Source organism: Harpegnathos saltator, unplaced genomic scaffold (genome assembly GCF_003227715.2).
Source record: "Harpegnathos saltator strain DR-91 unplaced genomic scaffold, Hsal_v8.6 scaffold75, whole genome shotgun sequence".
NCBI classification, from domain to species: domain Eukaryota; kingdom Metazoa; phylum Arthropoda; class Insecta; order Hymenoptera; family Formicidae; genus Harpegnathos; species Harpegnathos saltator.
The window spans coordinates 1-17,175 of NW_020230593.1; the positions used below are offsets into that span (position 1 = coordinate 1).

Below are 17,175 nucleotides of genomic sequence, written 5' to 3' on the forward strand. Positions count from 1 at the left end.
CATGAAATGAAATTCCACTCTTTAACGCTACCACGGACCTTAATTATTCTCCGAAAACGGCGTTACAACAAATTTGACATCTGTACAATTAATTGCTAACATATTTTCTAATCGTACACATTCCTCCTTAATAACATAAAGCTACCAAATATCCGATGCTTCGACAGAATAATTTTCTTTATTTCAGTATCAATAAGTAGTAATCATGTGCGTACAGTTGAAAGGCCTCCGCGCATTCTCTCGTTGTCCCGGAACTTTCGAGAAAAGAAAAGATGCCCAAGGGTAAGTCTCTCATGCTTCAATCGCCATCGAGGCCCGCAATGTTTACATCGCGCCGATTGTGTTGATCGGCTCGCGAGCGACGACACTTTTTGCCCTTCGTTTGACGTTCGACGAATTTTCCGGGAATAAGAAGTCGGAATTTCTCAGTTGGCGCTACTGTTCTAATATATCACTTCTTTTGTACAGTAGAAAAGTGTTGCAGAGTTTATTATAGTTATAAGTTTTACTTGTAAAAACTTATGTACACATATATACAATAAAAAAAATAATTTGTGTTTGATACTTCTAAAAATATCACAATACGTTTTGCACTTGTACTTGGCGCCTTTTTTTTACCTTTTTGTTTAAAAAGGTAAGTTTTATATAATATTAAATATACGTACGTTTCACGTATAACGTGATTGACTTGAGTACTCACGTGCCCACGCATGTTATTCATAGCCACGCATTCATACTTTCCCTGATCTGTTACATCGGATTCGATAATCTGCAAGGCACCTGAAACATAAAATGTGATATTCTCGAACAGCGTTCCTCTCAGGATTTTCTTGTCCAAAGAAAGATCAATGATGTGATCGCAGATCTCGTGTATGTCATGTCAAAATAGAGACAGTTTGAATTCAGCGTAATATGATTCTTGGAACAGACGTAAATAATTATTGTGAAGTTTGAAGCGACTCTCTCTCTCAGGCATGCTTTGAAAACACGAGTTGTTTTCATTTTCAGCTAACGAACTACGCAGGCATTAACATTGATCGGCAAGGTGGGGGGTAACCGTGCCTTCCCGATTGTTTGTTTACGTACGCTTATATATGACTCCGTGATTGCGGAAAGGACATTGCGCCTCAGGCCGACGAACGACGTGCATGCCGCGACGCAGAGCAGTGTCGGTTAATACGCGTTTCTTTGTCCCCGAATCTTACTTGCGCGAGTGTTAGAGCTAGAGTCAGTGTCGTCGCCAGTGCTACGATGGAGTATCCGGGGATGCTGCGACGGAGTAACCAGAAGGAGGACGTCGGATCGAGAAGTCAGGATGGAGAGAGGACTCGGAGCGCGCCGAGAGACGTAGCCGAGGACAGCGATACATCATGTATGATATTCGAGGTACCTCGAGTAATTATTATTATGCAGGATTTTTCTAATTTTAACGGACCTTACTCGAAGTAAGGACATACCCGAGTCGAAATTAGATCAGCATTCATAGTTTATCATCTGAAAAATAGCTTGAGATTTGATTATTCGTTAAACTAATTTCACGTAACATGAGTTCTACTTTTCTTTTCTCGTAAATATGAATGTCTATTCAAGCAAGGTTGCTGAGGCAAGCTAAGGTTTATGAATACAAATTTTTAATTATGTTCTCAATGAAAAATTGCACATAATTTAAAAAAAACTATGAATAATGATCTTAGAATCTGATATAAATTTTACAAGTGTTGATTTTTATTCGTCTAATAATGCTCAGATTGCTGTTTTCGTTTAGAATCTGCTAGAATGTCCGTTTCTCATTCTTGTTTATCTTTCTTATTGTACCGAATCAGAATTAAAATCTCTATTAGTGAAACAGCATTATTAGACATAACCGTTGTCTTTTTGCAGCTTCAGCTCTTTTAAGAGCTACAATTCTCATCATTCTCATTAGAAAAAAGATAAGAAAAAAAAAAGAGAAGAAAAAAGGAAAAAAGAACTTTAAGAATGATGAGAATAAAAAGTGTTTTTCATCCCCCATTTCCTCTAATTCTTATATGATTATTTAATCCTTATATATTTATCTCACGCGCAGTTCTAACAAAGGCAGTTCTATTTACGTTTTTATCTTTGTTCTCTTTCTTGCGCTGTTAAGCGAATATATAATCAAAATCAACAAAAATTGCTCATTTAAATTAAGAATATAAGGATTAAGTACATATACATTATCGAGATATACGAGTATTAAATAACTGCGGAATACGTCGCTGTTGAAGACTCACCATGGGCGAGACTGCGAGAGTAGCCAGATGTAACGTTCAGGTAGGACAAAGCTTGTTCACTATTGCGCATCTAGATATTCTGCATTGATTTTTCAAATTGGATGCAATTTGCAGGATCAATGTAGAATTAATATTTCGACTCGGGAAAGACTCGGGAATGAGAACGAATTGTCATTGCACTTGGACAATCTTCTGACACTGATTTCTGGTATTGATCGATATTCAATTTTCGGTACCGATTTACTCTTTCATTCCTCTACAAGAAAAAAAAATTGATACGACTCGTTCACTTATCCGCGTTAATTTGATGAATAAATTAAATATTGACCGGCCTTCAATTTTCGGTACTGATTTATTCTCTCATTTCTTTATAAGACAAGAAAAATTGATACGAATCATTCGTTTATTCGAGTTAATTTGTTGAGTAAATTAGAGGGATAAATACCTGAGAAATGAGAACAAATTGTCATTGCACTTGAACAATTTTTGACACTGCTTTATGGTATTAATCGATATTCGATTTTTGGTACTGATTTACTCTTTCATTTCTGTATAAGAAAAAAATTCATACGAATCGTTCATTTATCCGCGTTATTTTGATGAATAAGTTAAATATTTATCGGTCTTCAATTTTCGGTACTGACTGATTCTCTAATTTCTTTATATGAGAATAAAAATTGATACGAATCGTTCTTTTATCCGACTTAATTTGTTGAATAAATTAGTGGGGTAAGTACCTGCAAGATGAAAACAACTTGTCATTGCACTTGGACAATTTTCTTGACATTGATTTGTGGTATTGATCAGTCTTCGGTTTTCGGTTCTGATTTATTTTCTCATTTTTTTAAGACAAAAAATTGATACGTTCCGTTCGTTTATCCGAGTTAATTTGTTGAATAAGATTAGAGGGGTAAGTACCTGAAAAATGAGAACAAATTGTCATTGCACTTGGACAATTTTTTGACACTGATTTATAGTATTAATCGATATTCGATTTTCGGTACTGATTTACTCTTTCATTTCTCTATAAGAAAAAAAAATTCATACGAATCGTTCATTTATCCGCGTTAATTTGATGAACAAATTAAATATTGATCGGTCTTCAATTTTCGGTACTGATTTATTCTCTCATTTCTTTATAAGACAAGAAAAATTGATACGACTCATTCGTTTATTCGAGTTAATTTGTTGAGTAAATTAGAGGGATAAATACCTGAGAAATGAGAACAAATTGTCATTATACTTGGAAAATTTTCTAACACTGATTTACGATATTGATCGATATTCGATTTTCGGTACTGATTTACTCTTTCATTTCTCTATAAAAAAAAAAAATTCATACGAATCGTTCATTTATTCGCGTTAATTTGATGAATAAATTAAATATTGATCGGTCTTCAATTTTCGGTACTGACTGATTCTCTAATTTCTTTATAAGAGAATAAAAATTGATACGAATCGTTCTTTTATCCGACTTAATTTGTTGAATAAATTAGTGGGGTAAATACCTGCAAGATGAAAACAACTTGTCATTGCACTTGGACAATTTTCTTGACATTGATTTGTGGTATTGATCAGTCTTCGATTTTCGGTTCTGATTTATTTTCTCATTTTTTTAAGACAAAAAAATTGATACGATCCGTTCGTTTATCCGAGTTAATTTGTTGAATAAGATTAGAGGGGTAAATACCTGAAAAATGAGAACAAATTGTCATTGCACTTGGACAATTTTTTGACACTGATTTATAATATTAATCGATATTCGATTTTCGGTACTGATTTACTCTTTCATTTCTCTATAAGAAAAAAAAATTCATACGAATCGTTCATTTATCCGCGTTAATTTGATGAACAAATTAAATATTGATCGGTCTTCAATTTTCGGTACTGATTTATTCTCTCATTTCTTTATAAGAGAAGAAAAATTGGTATGAATCATTCGTTTATTCGAGTTAATTTGTTGAGTAAATTAGAGGGGTAGGTACCTAAAAAATAAGAACAAATTGTAATTATACGTGGACAATTTTCTGACGTTGATTTACCGTATTGATCGATATTCGATTTTCGGTACTGATTTACTCTTTCATTTTTCTATAAGAAGAAAAAAATTGATACGAATCGTTTGTTTATCCGAGTTAATTTGATGAATAAGTAAGATATTGATCGGTCTTCGATTTCGGTACTGATTTACTCTTTCATTTCTCTATAAGAAGAGAAAAATTGATACGAATCGTTCATTTATCTGAGTTAATTTGTTGAATAAGATTAGAGGGGTATGTACCTGAAAAATAAGAATAAATTATCATTGCACGTGTGCAATTTTTTGACACTGAGTTATGGTATTAATCGATATTCGATTTTCGGTACTGATTTATTCTTTCATTTCTTTATAAGAAAACAGAAAATTAATACGAATCGTCCATTAATCCGCGTTAATTTGATGAATAAATTAAGTATTGATCGGCCTTCGATTTTCGGTACTGATTTATTCTCTCAATTCTTTATAAGAGAAGAGAAATTGGTACGAATCGTTCGTTTAACCGAGTTAATTCGTTGTGTAAATTACAGCGGTAACTACCTGAAAAATGAGAACAAATTGTCATTGGGCAATTTTTTGACACTGATTTATGGTATTAATCGGTATTCGATTTTCGATACTGATTTACTCTTTCATTGCTCTATAAGAAAAGGAAAAATTGATACGAATCGTTCATTTATCCGCGTTAATTTTTTTTTATTATTATATATAAGTGGTCCATGGGACGATTAAATATTCGAATGCATGTTGCCGTATCAAAGTCTCCTCTATAATAAACGATTTGACACGTCTGGAGACGCATGATGTATCGTTGCCCGCATCCCATTCCCTTCGTCCTGCTTCCCTGTATAAAATGTCGAATTGAAACGTATTAAAAAGCATTGACGTTTTGAATATGTCTGAATTCTGAATCTTTTTGATCCGAAGAAAAGGATTGAAAAGTATTAGTTCCCATTAAATTTTACTGCGCTAAATGCGAGACGGTCTCTTTCACCCGAGTGCCTCACCAGGGAAATTTCTCTGGTACGCTAAATCCCGTAAGGTCATCAGTCTTTGTAGTATATCTCGTCGGTGCATAAGGTTTATATTACCTGCATACATACATACATATTTTGAAACATTTTCTTTGGATATTATATTAAACGGATTTTGCGTGTCACGTAATATCCTTCGGACTACACGGACATTATTATTTTGATCAATTTGATTTCTTTGGTATTCATTGAATTATCCAGAACGCGCAACTGCCATGTTGAACGACTCAATTGTCGTGTGAAATGTTTCGATTTTCACAAATTCATATAAAATTTTTCATTTTTCACTGATTCACAGAAGTCTTTCACTTTTTATTAGTTCACGCTAGGGAAAAGATTCATGATCGCTGCCCCGAGCAGCTGCAACGCTTTTCGAATCATTTATATCGGCGCGCTTTTACTCCTCAGATTTCTGTCATTAATAACTCGATAATTATTGCGAATCTCGCAAAATGATATAGGACTTTTATGTTTGCCTTGACCCAATCTACCCTCACACTTCGGGTTGGCAGCTAATTACCGGACACTTCGTATGATCTTCATGATATTAATCATACACAATGTCAATTCTTTTTTTTGCATATGTTAACATGTTAATTCATATTATAAACGCGTAACAATGTGCGAGACCGTGCTTGTCAAGTACGCTATTATGGTTGTAGTACGGACATAAACCGCCTAAAAATGGATGTAGCACGGACTGCCACCACATACAGGTTTTACCGCCGAAACCTGAAAGTGGATGTAGCATTGTATAGCATAGTAGCATTGATGTAGCATTGTGTAGCATAGTAATTCCCCTCTCAAAATGGATGCAGATGGCGCCCTTTCCCAGTGCGGAAAGTCGGTGTCGTCGAAAACATCGTGTTGGCCGCTCTCACGTTCCTCTCTGGCGAGAGGGAGCCAGGCCGCTCACCATGCAGCGTCGATCCGCTAGTTGACTTTGCGCACGGCAACACGTACTGTATAAAACAAATAAATACCATTAAAGATGGCTAAAAAGGGAAAAGCTAAAACTACCAGTGAGAGGAAAAAAAATAAAAAGATAAAAAAACGAAAAATAGAGCAATTAATACAGGCAAATGTAAAAGAAGACAAAATGATTAAACAGTTAGAAAAACGATTGAAATTAAACAAAAGGAAGAGTAAATCTGTTCCTAAGTCTTTTGTTGCAGATGGGTTAGATTGTATCCTTTGTAATTCTATAATTTTTAATATGACATTTTAAATTTGAATAATTCCATCCATTATACAAATATTTTGAACATAATTTTTGTTTGGAATTAGAACATTATGCTAGAAAATAATTTATATATTTGTCTTAGAAAGCATTTGAAATAAATATTTTACTATTGCATAATTGCATAAATATTGCATAAATGATAAATATTTTATAAATTTTTGTAAAGGGACATATTTATGTCATAAATGTATTTATTATATTATATTGTTTTTATAAATTGTTCTTTAACATCTATATCAGATCTTTTGGATTTTTGTGATTCAGAGGATAGGAATCATATGGTAGAAACTGAGAAACAATTGTTAGAAACTGGATTGAGTGCAGAATTTGAAGAAGATTTGAACATGGCTATTAGTGAAGATGATATTTCTTCAGAAGAAACAGACAGAATAAACATGAAAACAAAAAGTTATCCAACAAATGGTGAAGATGAAATAGAGAATGAAGAGTCAAAACATAGTGATGCATCAAAACAGTCAGATGATAGCAAAGGCTTGTGGGAGGATATTTATGGTAGACAGAGAGATAAAGAAGGCAATGTCATAGCAAAGAAATATGTGCCACCTGCTGCAAGTATAAGTACAGATATCTCTGTTGACAGTGAAAAAGCTCGTAGATTAGAAAGACAACTTAAAGGTATTCTGAATAGATTGGCCGAGCAAAACATGCATACTATTGCAAATCAGGTAATTTTGCTATTTAAATGCATATAAGTTGTTCAGTTAAGCATCATCACAATCCTATATTAATCATTCAATTGTAAGTTATATGTTTCTATCAAAAAAGGATTTTATTAATAGTTTGTAAAAGGTTATTACACGAATATTTTTAATATTGTAGGTGGAGGAGTTGTACATGTCAAACAGTCGAAATGATATGAATATAATGTTATCCAAGCTGATGATGGAAGCTATAATTGCACCAGTACTAACACCGGATCGACTTATCTCTGAACATATGATGTTAATTGCTGTATTACATGCAAATGTTGGTACAGAAGTTGGTGCGCATTTTCTGTTGACTTCTGTAAAAATGCTTCATCAGATGTTAGGTGAATCTCATAGTATCGAGAATAAAGAGTTGGATAATATAATTCTTATGATCTCGCATCTCTATAATTTCAAGGTAATGTTCTTAGTAATTTTGGTAACTTTTTGCAGAGCAAGAATGATTGTAATTCTATTCTATAACTTTCCCCCTTGTTTTGCAGGTATATGGTCATCGTCTTTTATATCAGATATTAGAAAAACTGTCGGCAAAATTCACAGAGAAAGAAATTGAATTAATTTTGCTGATTTTAAGGACAGTGGGCTTCCTGTTGAGGAAAGACGATCCACTTGCATTGAAAGAGCTTATATTAAATTTACAACAGAAGGCGAGTAATTCTACTCAGGAAAAGTAAGTTTTATATTGTTATAAGTTTTATATTTTAAATTATCACAAGTAAAAAGAGTACTTGTACTCCCGTTTGCATTGATTTTATGTTTAATTATTTTTTTACAAATATGTATTTTCGTTTATTTTTTATCTGACATTTTTTATTATCAATATAGTTCAAGGATCAAATTTATGTTAGATATATTATTGGCGATAAAAAATAATAATATGAGCAAAATACCTCAATATGATCCAACTTGGATAGAACATTTGAAGAAAATTTTGAAAAATTTTATTCACAAAGGCTGTAATGTTACACAATTTAATGTGACTCTAGAAGATTTATTAGAAGGTATGTTCACACACAAGAAATTGCACATATATTATGAAAATATATAGCTATATTTACATATTAGAATTATATATTACTTATATTTTTTATACAGCCGATGAGAGAGGAAAATGGTGGGTAGTAGGATCTGCTTGGTCTGGCCTCAAGGATATTGGTAAATTAGAGAAAACTTCAGAGAACAATCAACAAAAATACAGTGAAAAAATACTAGAATTAGCACGAAAGCAGAGAATGAATACCAATATCAGAAGAGATATCTTTTGCGTTCTTATGACAGCTGAAGATTATCTAGATGCATTTGAAAAAATCCATCATCTTGGCTTGAAAAATCAGCAGCAGAGGGAAGTAATTTATGTTATCATTAGTTGTTGTATCCAGGAGAAAAGGTTTAATCCTTATTATGCTATATTGGCACAGAAGTTGTGCGACGCTGATAGGAAATATCAGGTATGTAAATATAATTTTAAGTATAAAGTGTATATAACTTTATTTATAGTAAACCAATTATCATAGTTTAATGGTTGGTAATTATTTATTACAGTTAACTATACAGTATGCACTGTGGGATAAGTTGAAGACATTGAATGATTTAAACACCAAACAGCTAACAAATCTGGCAAAATTCTTGACTCACCTGTTTTTAGAAAAGGGTCTTCCTCTTTCCGTTTTGAAGGTATATGGATATTTATCGTATTTCCTATTACTTTTTTTATGACATTTATTATCATATAGTTAATTCGGATAATTGCAGATAATCCAATTTACCGAGTTGGATAAGCTTACTATGAGGCTTGTACGACAAATTATGTTGGGAATACTGTTACATGAAAATGGGGAGGCCTGCTTAGAAGTATTCCAAAGAATATCGTTGTCTCCAAAGTTGCAGACTTTCAGAGAAAGTCTTAGATTATTTATAAGTCATTTTCTTGTAAAAAATATTTATGCTGCTGAAAATCTACAGAAACAGAGTACATTATTGCAAAAACGAACAGAATTGGTAGATCAAATTTTAAATGCTCGCGATTCGAAAGTTATATTTTAAAAGTTTTTTAACACACACGTATGCATATATACGTATATATACATAAGAGAATTGGAGAATCAAGATTTCCAACAACTGTATATATCACTTAAGTAAATGGCAACTCATGATTTTTTTTCATAAATTTATTATAAAATGTTACAATTCTTGTAAATTTATTTACCAAAAATCACATTATATAGCAAATGAAACTACAGACTAAGGTACTGTATCACTATATGATACAAATTAACAGTTATACATTCTAAATATGCGACTAAAATATACTGTAAGTCTTTATCAGATTTATTCATACATATACGACTATAGATAATAGAATGTCTTTCGGTTCTAACATAATGTACGTGTTACTGACCGAAAGTTTGCATGCACAGTTTATATCTATATTCATATTTCTTATCTAGCTGACCAGTGCAACCATATCCGCCCAATCGATGAATACGCAAATAATCGTCACAATTGATCACTCCATCTCCGGTGCAGTCCTATTTAATACAGACATACAATAATTTATGTGCAATATACGCATATAACACTGATACGATAATATTAGTGAAGACACACAAACGAAAAGTTCGAACTAGATGGCAGAATTAATCTTACCTGACCGAATTTGTTCATATATCCTTGTATCGTATTAGCGGCGCAATAAGGATCGTTAACACAGTTTGCGTAAGCTAATAAAGGAGAAAACAATGTTTGTTATCATTATTATTATAAGGTAATATTCATTAATACCAGTATTATTAATAACTCACACTTGTCATTGAGCGGCTCGTTGTTCAGGGTTGGTTTACCAGCATCAGACCAATAGCCCCACGTTATGGCAAAGGGCCCACATACTGAATCGTAGCAGCCGATGGTGGTGTTACATCCTGATGTAACCTCGCATATGCAGCCCAAGCAGACTTGTGAAAGGATTAAATCGGCAGGCTGTTGAGCTGTAAGAGGAAAAAGCGTATAAGTGCCATTGACTCATAAAGATCAATTTTAATATTTTATCCAATCTAACGCACATGTTCTGTACACAGAAGATGACTCGTCAAAGGATAACATAGCTGAATATCTCTTTTATATATATTACATGTTATAGGTAGACATTTAAGAAATCTTAACTCTTATAATGATAAATATATTAAGAACTTTTAATAATATTTAAAACATACATATAGCCAAAATTCTTAGGGATAAGATTTGACAATAAGATTACATAGTTGTTCTGTGGAATGTCTCCTTATTAAGAATTCACAACAAGCTGGACTTTTATCTAACTGTTTAGAGCGACGCATTTTCGACGTTCGCCGTAGAGCCACAATAAAAAAAGCATCGAAAGTGAAGTGGACCAGTCGTCCGTTGAATCCCTACAACGTTTGTCGTTCGTGACACTTTCGGTGTCGCGACGTGACTCGCAACACACATCTGGTATGTGTTCTACCTGAATGCGCGTAATTGTTTCGCAGCATCACGGTTAAAAATATAACTCAAATCAACATGTGGATTTTGATAGTAATTTATATACAGATGCATACCATGCCGGTTACGGTGAAGGTGAAGGACCTTTCGGCATACGATTTACGCTTTGGTATTCAAACTTATTTTATCCTATTGTCGTGCAAAATGTGTATATATTGACTGTAAATCGAATATGATTGTCAATTTGACGAAGCTAAATTTCTTATCTTCCCGGAAAACATGGAATTTCTCTCAAAAATACGAAAAAAGTTTGGTGTTAATTAACTTAGATAAAAAACTTTGTATGCTAAATAGTTTCTTTTGACCAGACTTTAACGAGACCACAATGTACGAAGGATAATTAAATCATTCAGATTGATTGAATAGATTTACGGTGATCAGAGTTAGAATATAATCGGATTATCTTATGCCTCCCACTATAGTTATAGGTGCGGCGAGGCCGAATCGCTTAATAAAGCGATTCAGGGTCTTCTCGTGTCTTCGGGACAACTATTGCATTTGAATTTTTCTCTATCATAATGGAGAGATATTCGGTTATGCGAAGAGGTAACTTTTAAAACACACTTCATGATCGCGCGAGTATATTGTTTTATAGTCAAAACATTTTCATCACGCAATGAGTAATAATACTTCTTCACAGCTTATCACTGTGTTTGCAAAGGCAATTTACTAGTAAATACAATTGATTCGAGCGATCGTATAAAAATAGTCGAACGTATTTTCCTCGAGTCATCGTCTTAATTTTGATTTCATCGCAAACAGAGCGTAACTATCGTGTTTGTCATAACATCGCATATCTCTTTCCAACGTTCTGAATTATTATTTCTACGATATATCGATGTTAAAACAACGTTTGTAAACATTGCGCTACTAACAAAAGTAATATAATAATTATTGGAAGATATGAAATACATCTGATCGAACATTGTATCAAATGACAGTTTATTTCTAGTGTATTAGGAACATGTAATGTATTATTTTATCCACATTCATATATATTATTTTGTGTGTCATTTTATATATTATTTAATTCATATTTTATTAGACTTAAAGCTCAACTTTCTAATCAGACATTTTCCTAAAGACTCAATGACATAGCTTATGAATCATAAAAGATATTTTTTCAGTATTAACACTCATAAGGCTCATAAGGGAAAGCTTGGCCTCAGAAAGGCGGATAATACTCGCAAGGCCAACCGACGACGTTGCGCGTGTCGGTCAGGAACGCTGTCATGGACTTAGATCTTTTTTGTAACAACGTGAAGACGCAGACTGTTATTAACGGTACACGGATATTAAGAATTCTCGGAATAAGCGATGAGCGGATCTGCGATGAGATAAAACCAGAACGGATTTCGGTCTGTCGAAGATCGATGGGGGACTTCGAACAGATTTTTAGGAGTTTTGTCGAGATTAAAAGCAAATTATCAACGAATATTTTTCTATTGATTTCTATTCGTCATTAATTATAATATGTCATATGTCGTTTTAATGATATCTGAAAAGCGCTCCGCGAATTCCATGTGTCTAACGAAATCTAATGACTATTTCGAATTTACAATTTATAATGCAATTAGTTAATTAATTAATTTATTGTTATAACAGTCACGCTGATAAAACGGGTAAAACTCGATGATGTAGCTTACCGTACACGCAAATGCAGAGCAATGCGAGCGTGGTCGCAACGATCCACGAAACTTTGGCCGACATCTCAGAAATATGCTGTTACCAATCCACAAGGAACAACGTCTGCCAGTGCACTGTGCTAGTCCCTGAAGACACTGTCGACTGACGCAAGAAGATCCGCGCTTTCGCGTTGTCCTCTACCGATCGCTTTCTTATATACGGTGATATCAGCCGCGAATGTCGCGAGACGCAGAGATGGCGAGGAGACGAGGACACACGGGAGAACGGGATGGGGAAGAGCAGACATTTGGGAAGCGGTTGAAGGACGAGAATTTCGTCGTCATCGTCGTTGTCGGGATCTGAAGCAAGGGATAAAAAGACATAAAAAGAAAAACAAATTGCTGGCTAGATAACATCTTACGATGGTCCTCAGGATCATCGCTGATCACACTCTTTCACTTTTAGTGAGTTTTTTTATTTGCAGCAGAGGTTTTAAAGAGCTGTGCTCTGAAGAGGGTCCTGGACGGCGTAAGAGTCAGATAAACTCGAATAAAATTCCGGGGTATCGTCTTTCTGAGAAAAAATATCCTTTGGGGTTTTTTACGATGCAAAGGAATATGATGTTGGGAATCTGAAAACTGAAAAAAATCACTTTATAAAATGTATCGCAATGTGTGCGAATTTTAAAAGATTGTATCTCATCAATGGCATTCGCTCATCCGCGTGAATCGCATTCGATCGCGTGAGAAGCATTCGTAATTAGAAATACAATCCTGGATATAATTCATGAAAGGTATTTATCCTTTCATTATTCTGATAGTCATCGAGTATACATACACGTTACGTGTCCACTCAACTTCTAGAGTTAATCGTTGTATAGTCACTAATAGCCAAGAAAGCGTATAAGTTTCCTCTTTGTTGTTCCCTGTCGTAATTCCAGCGTATTTTTTAAATAACGTGACTATTAAACATCTCTATCCTTTTAGGATCCGCAAAGGATGGGGTACGATGAAAAATGCAAAAAAGCGGATCAGCATGTCGCAGTCGTAATGATATCTGGAAAGAACGAGGAAACGCAAAAGGAAAACGTCGAAACTTAATACTGGGTGTTTTACGGCAATAAACCCTAAATCCTGCGATCCGCTCGTAGTCTTTAATACGTCTTCTAACACAAGTGGATATTGATGTCCGGCGTGTCGTTAGCTTAAAACTCGCAACGGAGACGTGAGGAGACCGTCGCATACAACCGGATCCCAAGTTCAATGTCAATGTCAATGCCCTAAGCACGCGCGCGCCGGTGTCGCTCGTCGATAAATTTACAATTAATGCCTTCCTCGAGAACGAGTTTGTAAAGCAACAAGAAGCAGTGTGTAAAGAAGCGAAAGAACAAGTTACGTTCTCGTTCGCAACGAGCGTGTGATAGACGAAACGTTATCGCTCATCGATAATTGTTCGCTCGGATTTTTCGCAGCGGCGATCGTGTGATTGTAAAAACGAAGGATTGTAAAAACGAAGGAACAAGAAATAGAATCATGTTTTTTCCTAGTTAAAAATAATCAAAGATATGTATGCACGCGATATAGACGTATACATATCATGTCGACGGCGACTGATGAATGTCTCGTTGTTTTTTTACATCGATAACATCGCTGAAATTCCCGTTACATCATCGTGCAAACGATATAACGTGTATAAAATTCTCGCATTCTACGATATCTCTAATTCGTTTATAGCTACTGGTTTTTCCGTTATGAAACTAGCAGCAAATGTCATACGTCGCGACGTTTCCGCTGCGTCCGAAGGATTTCAAGGATTTTGAAGCACCCGCTCCAGAATTCAGCGAAATAATTTCATACACATTACATCTATCGATTATTATCACATCCGGATTATATAACGAATTTATACATCACGAACGATGAGTAGTATCGACGAACGACGTGATCGACACGCAAATACGAAGAAAAATATCTTTGTGTCACGATGGCACGATAATATCATCGAACGTAAGGAAATAATTTCCCATTAAACAATCAAAAATTTTGATCAAAGAAGCTTAACGAATATCTCAACAATTGACAATCTCGATGAACTCGTAGAAATTGAACACTAGGATTAAATTGCACGTTTGAAGCATCTATATGCTAAGACTGAAGGTGACGATCGATGCACAAGTTCCGACATGTATCTTCTGCGAAAGATATCAACATAAAAATCAATCTCGTTACATTGACGTTTAGAATCGAAAAGTTTTATCTGAGTTGCATTTGACCTATATCGACCGAGATAGTTTTATCCAACGATGAAAACTGAATACATACGAGGATGTACTGAAATAATTATTCGGTTATCACCCGATGTGATATTGTGTAACACCCACTTAGTAATAAAAAGTAGGTGTTAAAATAAATACACTCCCAATGAAGCTTCTCAATATTGTATTACTCTCGAAGACTGCACTAGGAATTCTTCGGGTATATTAAGTAACAAATTATATATACAAACAATTAATATTTATTAATATTTTCATATTAAAAGTAATGAGCTGTTTTAGTTTCCTTAGATTTTATTGAACGAAGCAATGTCTACAGATTGAACTAGATCTTCGAACTCTTGAATCTGTTCCATCAACAAGTCCACAGACACTTTTTCATCTTCTATCACGCACATTATCTGTAACTTATTTATGCCGTAACCGACTGGGACAAGTTTTGCTGTAAATCATAAAAATTCATATTCACAATCTTTCTGCGTTTATGTAATCAATGAATATCATATTTGTATGCATATCGAGTGATACAATGTGAGAACTTACATGCACCCCAAACGAGACCGTCTTGTTGGATCGATCTCACCTTATTTTCCATTTCTTTCATATCTGTTTCATCGCCCCAGCTCTTCACGTCTAATACGATACTCGACTTAGCGACGACCGCGGGTTTCTTCGATTTCTTCTCCGCATATGCTTTTAGCCTTTCCTCTCTGACCTTCGCGGCTTCCGCGTCTTCTTCATCGTCCGACCCGAACAAATCCAGATCATCATCATCCTCATTTGCCTTTGCTGCGGACGAAACTGGAGTGCTAGCTGCACTGAAGATAGCAGGGGCTTTCTTTTCACCAGGTAATGTCTTAAGATCATATGATTTTATGTGGTTGTACCAACGAAGTACATGAGGATTTGAAGATGACGGTGCTTTCCCAAGTGCTTCAAGTACTGCAACATCGGCTTGAGTTGGTTGCCACCTATTGAGTGTAAATTCTTTTATACGATATGTTACTTTGCATCCAAAATAATCCTTGTTAATTGACTTAATTGATTTCATATGTGGTATATAAATAAGAATGAACATCTATTTTACATATATATGTCCTCAGATGATATAAATTGTCAAGTTGAACATTGCTTCAACTTGATTAATGCGTAAGGAAAAAATGTTTAAAAAATTAATGGACAATATGAAAGTTGATACATAAAATACAATACAAATTTTAAAACCTTACTAATATTCTTACTATAAAATACATTGAGATAGATAATAAATAAAAATAAAAGGAGGATACAAAGATATATAGCATATAGTTGCAATTTTTTTTATATTAAATTAACATTTTAACTAAGAAAAGAAAAAAATAATACATATGCAATAAATATAGCGTATATTCTGATAGATGTATGTGTGAGCAAACATTGAATACTTCTCTCACTTTTATGCATATGTCCAAATACAGACACAATCATCAAGTGTAAAATCGCAACAAGAGTGTTATCAAAGCAAGAGCTTACAAAGCAGGTTCTAAACAGGAAATTTGCCAAAGAAACCGAAAGAAAGACCAACGGGACGGTGTAGACTGTGTGAAAGGATTCAGCGAACATAAAAATAAGCGCATAAGATACGATGTACGACGGTTGTGTGCGTGCGTGCGTATATATCGTCGCATGTCACATATCTATACGTTATACCGGAACGTCGTGATCTGCCGCATAGTATAAACGAGATCAATGACCATGAATAGGTCGAATATTCGTATGCCGGCAGGATTCAGGCTTCTGTCTACGAGAGACCGTGAATAATGCCAAGGCTGGGATATCAAGGCCAAGGGAAGGAAAATCATTCACCAAGATGCCGACAAGAGAAGCACGTGTACCGGAGACGTGGATCGCGCGGAAGTATGATAAAAGTAGACTCACCCGTCGACGTAACTGCGATCGGCGAGGTAGGTGTTGAGATCCTTAACGCCCTTGTCGGTTTTCAAGTCACCGATGGCCATGGCTAGAACGTGTCCTGGACGTGTAAATATTTGACGAAGAGAGCAGGACGTTCAACGGGGACCTCTTCGTCTTGCGGATCGCCGGAAGAGAGAGCTACGTGCGACGATAGAGGCCACCGCGACGGTACGACTCGGTTCGAGTATCGCAACTTGAGCGACGACGTGACGTCCGTTCCGGTTCTTTCTGGCTGTTCTTTCTTTGGCGACGACACGGGTGGATTCGCACGACAACGACAACGACGACACCGGAGCTGCTGCCCTCTTGCGTGGTAGCCTTAAAAAATGTATAAAAATAACTTTGAAGTATTTGATATAGGCCTAGATTCATGGATTTCAGTGGAGTTTAGTTTATTGATGAGCTCAATATTCATTTAGATCAATAATTATGAAAATGAATATTCACAGACAAGAATTTTATTGATTGATGTGCAAATGGCCATTGTGAATTTCCCTAGTTTATATACGAATT

At 34.9% G+C, this 17,175-nt stretch overlaps 3 protein-coding genes and 1 long non-coding RNA gene across 5 annotated transcripts; 2 read left to right on the forward strand and 2 right to left on the reverse strand.

Annotated features, from left to right (window-relative positions):
* The first annotated feature begins 6,192 nt into the window (after positions 1 to 6,192).
* LOC105191904 (nucleolar MIF4G domain-containing protein 1 homolog) lies at positions 6,193 to 9,445 on the forward strand. The gene is made up of 8 exons (XM_011155680.3): positions 6,193 to 6,511; positions 6,808 to 7,253; positions 7,408 to 7,692; positions 7,778 to 7,965; positions 8,121 to 8,296; positions 8,391 to 8,743; positions 8,838 to 8,969; positions 9,048 to 9,445. Exons 1-8 carry the CDS (start codon positions 6,316 to 6,318, stop codon positions 9,336 to 9,338), a joined length of 2,067 nt encoding a protein of 688 aa, XP_011153982.1. The 5' UTR covers positions 6,193 to 6,315; the 3' UTR covers positions 9,339 to 9,445.
* Positions 9,446 to 9,448: 3 nt separating this feature from the next.
* Positions 9,449 to 12,796, reverse strand: LOC105191919 (invertebrate-type lysozyme 3). The gene is made up of 4 exons (XM_011155704.3): positions 12,458 to 12,796; positions 10,097 to 10,279; positions 9,942 to 10,015; positions 9,449 to 9,823 (listed from the first exon to the last, which is right to left on the reverse strand). The coding sequence occupies exons 1-4, from the start codon at positions 12,519 to 12,521 to the stop codon at positions 9,686 to 9,688; spliced, it is 459 nt and encodes a 152-aa protein (XP_011154006.1). The 5' UTR covers positions 12,522 to 12,796; the 3' UTR covers positions 9,449 to 9,685.
* Positions 10,439 to 12,587, forward strand: LOC109504707 (uncharacterized). 2 transcript variants are annotated; one of them, XR_003114054.1, is made up of 4 exons: positions 10,439 to 10,920; positions 11,234 to 11,357; positions 11,939 to 12,095; positions 12,417 to 12,587. It is a non-coding gene; the product is annotated as an uncharacterized LOC109504707 (long non-coding RNA). The 2 variants fall into 2 exon arrangements; XR_002163175.2 differs by having other exon boundaries at positions 10,439 to 11,357.
* Positions 12,797 to 14,985: 2,189 nt separating the features above from the next.
* On the reverse strand, positions 14,986 to 16,890 carry eEF1beta (elongation factor 1-beta). The gene is made up of 3 exons (XM_011155714.3): positions 16,627 to 16,890; positions 15,253 to 15,680; positions 14,986 to 15,151 (listed from the first exon to the last, which is right to left on the reverse strand). The coding sequence occupies exons 1-3, from the start codon at positions 16,704 to 16,706 to the stop codon at positions 14,997 to 14,999; spliced, it is 663 nt and encodes a 220-aa protein (XP_011154016.1). The 5' UTR covers positions 16,707 to 16,890; the 3' UTR covers positions 14,986 to 14,996.
* Between the last annotated feature and the right edge of the window lie 285 nt (positions 16,891 to 17,175).